At 36.2% G+C, this 9,320-nt stretch overlaps 1 protein-coding gene across 1 annotated transcript in view; it reads right to left on the bottom strand.

Annotated features, from left to right (window-relative positions):
* The window catches only part of LOC104470980 (dmX-like protein 1), a gene marked incomplete at its 3' end in the record, with an annotated part of 14,180 nt that extends 4,867 nt beyond the window's left edge, over window positions 1-9,313 (bottom strand). Inside the window, exons 1-8 of the mRNA XM_010086126.1 lie at window positions 9,041-9,313; window positions 8,257-8,941; window positions 7,613-7,734; window positions 6,923-7,012; window positions 6,521-6,623; window positions 4,253-4,369; window positions 2,773-2,997; window positions 431-2,125 (exon numbers count right to left, since the gene is read on the bottom strand). Of these exons, the coding sequence (XP_010084428.1) occupies window positions 431-2,125; window positions 2,773-2,997; window positions 4,253-4,369; window positions 6,521-6,623; window positions 6,923-7,012; window positions 7,613-7,734; window positions 8,257-8,941; window positions 9,041-9,313 (3,310 nt within the window). The remainder of the gene's footprint in view (window positions 1-430; window positions 2,126-2,772; window positions 2,998-4,252; window positions 4,370-6,520; window positions 6,624-6,922; window positions 7,013-7,612; window positions 7,735-8,256; window positions 8,942-9,040) is intronic.
* Between the last annotated feature and the right edge of the window lie 7 nt (window positions 9,314-9,320).

Below are 9,320 nucleotides of genomic sequence, written 5' to 3'. Positions count from 1 at the left end.
GGAAAGAGGAAAATTGCAAATACAAAAAGTTTTCAAGTTATTTGTTCTTAATGCAAGAAACAGAAAAAGTGTTTTCATATAAAAAAATCCATAAACTTATTTTTCAATTTCTCTACAAAGTGCAACAAAGATCGGCCATTAAGAAAGTTGTCTTTTCCAAAGTGAGTTAGAAACAGTTATGGTAAGTGGAGTGATGGACTAACACTGCCATTAAAAGTTAGCAAAACAATTTGATTTTATGAAACTCTGTAGTCCTGAAACTTTAGTTAAACAGTAAATACTGCAATGGCACAGTAAATAATGCAGGCTATCCTATGAAACAAACCTATAATGTACTTTCATGAGCCACAAAAATATTCCAAAATAGGAAAAACTCCCAAAAAAGCTTGTGAAGAACAGTAGTATATTTACCGTGGAAGAGACAGCTTACCTTGATTTCTATCTCTGCTTTCTCCAATGTCAGTACTGGTAGTAGCAATTGTATCTGCCAAAGCCATCAACGACATTTGCTCCATCCTAGTCAGACCTGGCAAACTTGAATGAAGCAAGTGACGAGAAAGAACTTGAGCATGCTCTGGTCCAAAGTAAGTTGGGCTATATTGAGAAAGATCAATGACTTTTGGTTTTGAACTGTCTTCATCTGCATCAAATGTAACAAGTTCATCTGTACTTACAACAGTATTTTGAAAGAGATCTTCATAATTGTCCTTGGGCATATCTTTTTTATTTTGACTACTTTGATTATTAGACTTCTCTGAAGAGGAATGAGATGAATCATCATCTGCAGCAAGCAGAGCATACAAAGGCAATGGTGGAACAGAGTCTATTTCAATATAGTCTGTAGTCTCAGTTTTGCTGAATGTTTTGGGATCTCTTGCAGTACTTCCACTAGCACTGATGGTCAGAGATCTGAGCCTCTTATCATGATTAGGTTCAGATTCATTTATAGCAACAACTTCTCCAGCAATGCACTTCACCAGATGGGACAGAATGGCTTTTGCTCTACGTACTTTACCAAGATCCATGAGTTCCAACAACTGATATGGATGGTACTGAGGTAAAGTGGGAGATAATGCATGAGCTGCTTCAAAAAGACCAGAATCTTCCATTTCCATAGACAGATCACAGGCAGATCTTTTCCCACTAAGCTTCTGTGCAAGGCTGGTCATAGACCTGGTCAAGGTTCGCTTTGGTGCATGTAGACTCGAGGAGGCTGACTGGCTTTGTTTCATTAAGCTAGTTATACATGGCATACTTCCACTGTAGGAATCTGTGCTAATTAGTTCCTGCTTAGGAGATTGCCACTGGGAATAAACATGCATTTCACAATCCATTCCAACTACAAGAATGCCATCACGCACCCAAGACAAGGAAACTGGAAAAGGAGGTGACCCCTCTACAGATGAAACCAAGTCGACACAACGCAGCAGAACAAACCTAGAAAGGGTTGTAGCCTTTGTACTGCCACTATGGGAGATTGTAGCAATCTCCTTACCAGTTTGTTCTTGCATTTTCCCAGACAGCTGACCAAACATATAAAGTTTTGATCCAATCCCCACTGTTAGAATATGTGAACCATCTTCCCTAGACATCCAGTCTAAGTGTACCAAGTGCTTAGTGCTGGGCATAATATTCCCACCATGTGACAGAGAAATGTCTTGTTGATTATATGCCACTAAATTACTATCAATACTAACACCAGAGTCTAACATGGTGCCTATCTCATCTAAATGAAGAGTCTGTTCTAGAGTCCAAGAAGAACCCCCTGTAGATTCACATTCAAAAATACTAACATGCATTATAAAATCTTTATCAAGATTACTATCTTTAGATGTTACCTGCTTGTATGCTACCGCTAATCTGTTTGTGTGTGCACAGCTAACTTCAGTTGGCCTTCCAGGAACGCTAATAGCACTACTATTAAGAAGTCCATCCTCAATCAGTAATGGCCATTCTTCCCATATATATGTAACATCACTATGTGCACTATATACTGGCACGGAAGAAGCTGATGATTTAGTGGTAACTCTGCATCTCCAAAATCGAACTTTTCCATCAGAGCATGAAGTAGCCAGCAGATATGGTGCACGACAAGCAGGGTATACAGAAGAAGAACTCAGATGTCCTAAAATTAAATTAAATACACTTTCACTGGGGGAAATATTAAAAAGCAAAAGAGAAAATAAAGACATTTTTATTCAATTATTTTATTAATCTGAAACAAAAAATATTAGCACTTCCTCACAAAGTTGTTTGCAGGGCCTCGCAAGGGAGGCAACTTGACAAAAACACTATGAAACCATTTCATGCTTACAGAGGAGTCAAATTATATGACTTCAACCTGAATATTAGTATCTATCATGTCTCTCATCAAATATTTCCCATACAGAAATTTAAAAATCTTTATAAAAATTTTTTGGAAAGACTAATGACGGAAGCTGTAAAATTTAAGTATAGATCTTAAAAAATTTTATGAATGACTGCAAAACCAAATTTGTGTTTCTATAATTCCTTTTATTGCAAGAATCTGGAAATCAATAACTATTATACCTTAAGTAAAAGCTCTATTTTAGCATTAGTTCCAGGGCCGAGCTATAAAGTCAAGGGAAGAAGTCTTAACAAAACTTTTGGATCCACCTACAGATGTTTTAATTTTAACAAATTTTAACAAATACCAAACTTACCATTACTTTGTTTCTATTGTAAGACCAAAGTCGGGAAGGTAAGGATTCCTTATTTTATTCTTTAGAAAAAAAAAAAAAAATTACAAACCTGCAGATGGCTTTACACTTATTATCTCTACTCCGTCTGGCAAATTCAGGTCTTGACTATACACCATTTTGGAAGACAGAGTAAGCCAGCTGGTGCTCTGAAGGTTTGCTCTGCAGGCCTGATATTTTTGAGTGAAAGGTGATTGGATCTTCTCTGGATCTGGTGAAGAATACAATTCTTCTGTTTGTGTTGCTGCTTCAGGTGTATTTGGAACCATCTTTTCACCTAAAAAAGTCAATGACTTCTTTTAAAGTGAGTAAAATTACTGCTTAGGTTAAAAGTTCCAAAACAAGACATTTAAAACATGACTTAAAATTTTACTTTCGTTTTAATGAAACGTGTTCTTGCACTCAGATTTGAAGATAAATGCTAGCACACCTCAGATTAAATACTTCTGAAATTCTAGAACTGCTGAGAAGTTACAGCTTTAAACTCTTCAGACTTAATCAAACCGTAATCAGAAACACCAAAAGTGCAGACAAAAGACATATGTATGTGGTTTATCCATGGAAATTAATGCTTCCTGAAGCACAAAATACCTGCAGCTAGAGAAAAATAAATTAAGACCTTCATATCTTACCTTACAAATTGGGGAATTTTTCAGTAAAGTTTTGTTAATATTTGCTTAAAATGTATGATCTCAGAGAGTATCTTAAATACTTCATTACTTTTTTTTTTCTAAGTAGAACTCAACAGCTGAAGTATGAATTTGATGGATTTGGAAGATGAAAACCGCCAACAGCTTGGCTGAAAAGCCTTATCAGTAACGTCCTCATTATATAAGTAGATCAGAAAAATTTGGACCTTTAGTCTTCTCACCAACTTGTAAACTGCAATAATACTTAAAATAACGCAAGAAATTCTACCTTTGAAAGCAACATTAAGACAAATAAGAACTTGGTTTAAATGACAGAAAGCTACATTATAACAGATTCCCCTGGTATGTGGTGAATGCCAGATTTATAATTTCCTTAAAATCTTCAAAAGTTTACAGAAAACTACTGAAGTATATCTTAGCTCATTTAAAAAGTATTTATGTTTTTTGTGTCAGTTTGGTGGTTGAAAAGAGAACTACCAGATTTCAGAACTTCAAAATTTTTCATAATTGTGTCTCTGATGTTTATGTGCTGCAGACTGCAGTCCAACTTAGAATTTATGTGCAAACTCAAGAATTGCAGAACAAAAACTTCTGAGAAGCAAAACTTCTGAACTGTAGGGCTGTATTAAAACCAGATAAATGTATTTACCCTTAGAAAGCACAAAAAATACCGAACTTTGGACTCTGATTGAACTCAAAACCTTCAGCATTCTGAAGATCAATAAGTAATCAAGAAAGAACGGGTTCTGAGAAAAGCTTGTAATCACAGAATTGCAGATTCTTTTCAAAAAGTTGAAAGAGAATTTAGAATATGCTCAGTAGAAGATACATTCACAAAATAGTGACTTTTTTAAAGAGAAAACTACAAGAAAGAGGGCTTACCTACTGCGACGGGAATTGACTTCAAATGTAAATGCCACATATGTAGTAATGAGTGGTTTTGAGTATACTCTATTACTATTAAGTAGAATTTTTCAGAGAATACATTCTGCTGGTTTCCTGATAAAATTCAGAACAAGAAGACATTAAGGATTATTCACCGGAAAGAACTAAATCTTGCTGGCTAGCAAATGATCTTACTAAGCTATCACAAAATAATACTGAAATGCAATGGTTTGACTACATCGAACACTTATATTAGTCTTCTCAGTATTTTATCACAAGTAAAAACCACTACAGGTAGGTAGCAGTACAGGTACACACAAATGTGTACAGGTACATACAAAAAGAACTGGCACTGTTTTGTTTCAGAGAGGACAACATATTTGCCTGAATTTGCTGTTTTTGAAACTAAATCCCAAAATGTCCTCTCAGCTCTACACTTTTTACATGCTTGTCTCCTATGTAAGTTTCTTAGCTATCTGTTACTGGCAACTGTAACAGTCAAGACAGTCAGCTAGACAGAGGTTTGGCCTTTATGGCAGAAAAAGTATACAAGTTACATCTACAGAAGAAACGCCATGTCAATGGCTGGGAACATCACAGCCTGGTCTAATGGGTAGATCATTGATCACAACCCAGGCAGAAGGACTATATAGTCTGGAATGCAGAAGACATACAATACTTCTTCATAAGAAATCAATTGGTACAGTTTCACCCAAGGAAAGACAACATGAGTTACAGTATCAGTAGGAGTCCATTTCTGGAGGGTGCTCTCAGCCACCCTCCTTCTTTAACATCAAAGTAAACCCATTTGGACCAACAAGGAATAGTTAGTATAGTGACCATCCTTCCTCCATGATTCAGCTGACCCCTCTTTACGTGTGCATCTACATGAAATATGATCAAGAATAAGCTGTATTGGCCCTGTGGGTTTGAGACTGGGTTGCTTATGGTACTGCAGAAAAATGCAAGTGAATTTCCTTTTTTAGAAACAACATGTGCTAAATATTTATGTGCTTTATAAAGAGTGAGGGCTTTTAAAATTAAAAAGCTGTAAAGTGCTAGAAAAATATTTTCAAATTAGAATGGGAATAATACACTTCTAATTTATATTTTTTCAAAGGCCCCATTTAACCCAATTTCTTACATGGCAGCAAACCATACAGACCTTCAAAACACAGAGATGTATAAAGTTGCCCTTTTCTAAGATGAAATAGCTTCCATATTTCTTTTAAATACATATTATTTCTGTATATCATACTCAAGATACAAACATACAACAAATTCATGCTGTACAATAACACTTCTTTTTGTTCTCTATTTTGTTCGTAATTTTCAACATTACATTTGTGTTTTTTTGACCTCTACTGAGCGTTGGGTCAGCATTTTCACAGATTATCTCCATTACTCCAAATCTCTTTCTTGACTAGAAACAGCTAATTCAGAACTGATCACTCTGTATATACAGTTCAGGCAATATCTCCCTAGGTGTCCCCCCTTTCCTTCTAAAACAAATTTTGTGTACCAAGTTACTATGCAACATTTCAACATTGTTCCACAAAGTTCCACAACTTGGCTTCCTTTTATTCAGCATTCCCTTTACCACTGCAGATGACTTGGTATCCTGAACTTTACTCTGACCCTTTTTTCCCCCCACATTATTTCATCAGAACAGAACAAAACAAAATTGAGATGCTTATATAACACCACTACTGACCCACTCCGCCAAGGAAAACTGATCATTTATCCCAGAGCAATTCAGATCTGCCCTAAGACCTACAAATCCACACACTATGCATAGCATTGTATTTTATAGTTGTGTTTTGGGGGATTTGTTTGGCCTGCCATTTAGTATATCACACAAGACCTGAGAAGCAGTATTTAACCAATGTAAAGGATGAACATCCATCATGAAAGGATGTAATAAGCTTTGCCTATGTCATACCCTACAACCACAGGCTCTAATACTTAAAACCCTTTTCCTCTCAGGTAAGAAAGGTGTCAGAAATGGAGTGCTTAAAACATGTACATCAAAGGTATTTCATGATTTAAGCTACTTTACCTAAAATTTGGTTGCACACTACTCTTAAAGGAAGTGAAACACCCTTGAGTTTCATTAGACTAGATTGTTTTCTTTGATATACAAAGATCTCAAATAAAAAAGGTATTTGACCTTAAAATGCTAAAAGCTATGTAACTTCTTTTTCCTCTGTGGAATGAAAAAGATAATACTTTGTCTTCAACATTATATGAAAAAGAATTCTTTACCAGAGTCTGATAAACTGTTCTTCTTTTCAGGTATTTCCTTCTCCTGGTTATTTAAAATGAAGTCTTCTTGAAAAACATGGAATAACTGCGTCTTCCTGCCATGCTAAGAAAGTAAAAACCCACACAAGAAGTGAACATCATGGAGTATACCATGTAAGGTTGCTCTCTAACATGGGACATTTTAAGTTGGTAAGTTAGACACACCAATGAAAGATTTATCAAGAAAATATACCTTAATTACTCACATTCTTTTCATTCACAGGCACAATGAAACCAAAGTATATGTCAGAATCAATCTTTACCTAATCTTTACCTATGAAGAGTTACAGGTATAGCCTTTAGTATTAACACTTCTTAAACAAGCTAATTATGGTATAAAGTGAGTACAGAAAAAGATCTTACAAGCTCCGTGATAGCATCCAGTTCAATGATACATCCTGGGCGAGCTGTAGATTGCTGACTTATGATGTTAAAAACTTCACCAACATATTTCTGTTTAAAAAGAGTTAGGGGGATGGTCTCGTTAACTCAGTTTTCTGAGTGGCACAGCCTCTCACAAACTCAGTTTCTGTGGCACAGCCTGACAAGCAGGTGCAACATCAGTAAGCAAATGTTAACTAAAGCATTAAATACAAACAGGTTGCAATCCACCACAAACACAGGTAACATTCCCAGTTTTATCATGAGCCACACTGTTTTCAATGGCTGAAAGGTGATGAAAACCTCTGGAAAACCTTGCATTCAGCATTTTGTTGTCCTTTCCCCACGCTGCACTGTCATCTCAACTTTTCGTTAAAATGAACAATGCACACACAGTTTGTTGCTCTGTTACTACTCCTTTTAGTGCAAGTGTTTCAGAGATATTTCCCAACTAAATATTGGCCTCCATCAATATGCAGATTTTGAGATTAAATGGAATACAGCATGGCTACAATGCTAAAAAGTTTTACCATATCTGTTTTCAGACACAGAGCTAATCTACCATAATCTGAAATCCTGAGCAACCAGCTTAGTCAATTATCAACAAGACTAAAACTAGTGCTACTGAATGAAGCTCCAACCTCTAAAAACTTGAGACAGATTTTCACTTACAGAAATTTCTGGATTGGAGAGCTCACACAAAAGTTTCTTAGCATCTATTACAGCTTGGTATAATCTCAGATGCTGTCCATCACTAGCCACAAAGCAGGCACTTGGAGAATTACAGTATGCACCTGAAAAGTAAGAATGCAAAAAGGATTCAAACACCAATTTCCTCCCTTTTTTTTGGCAAGAGGCAATTAGGAAGTTACGAAAAAACGAACAATATAGCATAACAAAAATACTTTAGTGTTAACTTCTGTTCACAAGCAAGAACTACAAAGATTAATGCTGCACTCAGCAACCAAACCAAAGTATATGGTTTGCAAATGAGGTTCTCATTTACTCAAGAGTAAAATCTACCTCTGCTTTTAAGTATGCAACACGGTCTGACGCATGCAGTAGCATCTAAGAACTTTATTGCCCTAGCTCCTAAAATATAAAATACATAAAAGAAGGCAGAAGAACACAGCAATTCTTCACACAGGGATAAACAATTTCCAATATCAGAAGCTTGGAAATTTGTGAAGTAAAGGACCCATGCTTAACGTATTTTTCAATGCATTCAAGTATATCTACATTATCTATTTAATAGCATTACTAGGTTATATTACTTTTATTCCAGAACACTTCACAAATCAGGAAATGAAACTCACCAAGGCAATAGCTGGGTATAAGTGTGGGCAGCCATGCAACATTAGAAAAAGCTGAGACATGGAGAGAATTGATCCGAGCAAGTTCAGAAACTCCACCAGAAAAGGACAAAGGCCCAACAGGGTCAACTCTCCAAAGAATAAGTTCACTGTAAACCGCATTGGGATCCTGGGTTGTTACATTTACATTCCCTCTACTCTTAAGTCTTCCTGGTGACTCCTGAGACTTGAAAGAATCATTTGCCTGTTTGGCATTCTCAACATCGGGTGAAATCAGAGCATTGTGATGCGAGGTTGTAAGCAGCAGCGGTAATACTGAGTGGCAAGCTAAATCATTAAGATGAAAACGGTGACCACAGTATCGGGATTTATGTGAAATACTAAGTACGGTTGAAAAAGCAGATTCCTCAGCAAAACTCACTAGCCACTGGTTCAATGACCCATCTGCATGTTTGGATATCATCATAACATTGGGCGTGAAGATACTTAGTTTTAAACTGTTGGTTGATTTACTGTGTCCAGAAGAGATAAGCATAGATGAAGATCGTGTAAGGCCAGGAGGTTTTTGTTTCCCTTGTTGAATAGCTAAATCAACATTTTTGGTACAAGCATACATCACTATACTTCTGCAAAGAGAGTTCGCATCACCCGTTGGAAATGCGACAGGAATTCTTGAGACAAATGACACCTGGAATTTTAAGAAAGGGAGAATGAACAAGTGTTAAAATTATTTTCTCATCGTACTTCGCACTGAATAACAATGCATAATCCAGAAAAAAAGAAGTACCTGCACCTGGCGAAACATGCCAGGCTGGTATTCTTTTAGCCAGTCCACATGCCATACCAGCAGTGAACCATCCATAGGATGTATACTGAATAGCATGTCAGCATTTTTACTCCATTCAGAAAGTAGTACTTCAATTTCATGATCAAGAATAGAAGATGATAAAGGAAAAAGGCTTGAATCTGGAGTAGCTTTCTCATCATTCATTTCTTTCTTTTCTTGGTTTCCTTGTTGTTCATCTCCATTTTCTGCAACTTCTAGAACACACACAAACATATATATA

This window comes from Pterocles gutturalis, unplaced genomic scaffold (assembly GCF_000699245.1).
Source record: "Pterocles gutturalis isolate BGI_N339 unplaced genomic scaffold, ASM69924v1 scaffold48380, whole genome shotgun sequence".
Taxonomy (NCBI): Eukaryota; Metazoa; Chordata; class Aves; order Pterocliformes; family Pteroclidae; genus Pterocles; species Pterocles gutturalis.
Note: the sequence above shows the minus strand (reverse complement) of the source record. Positions and strands in the feature narration are given on the sequence as shown.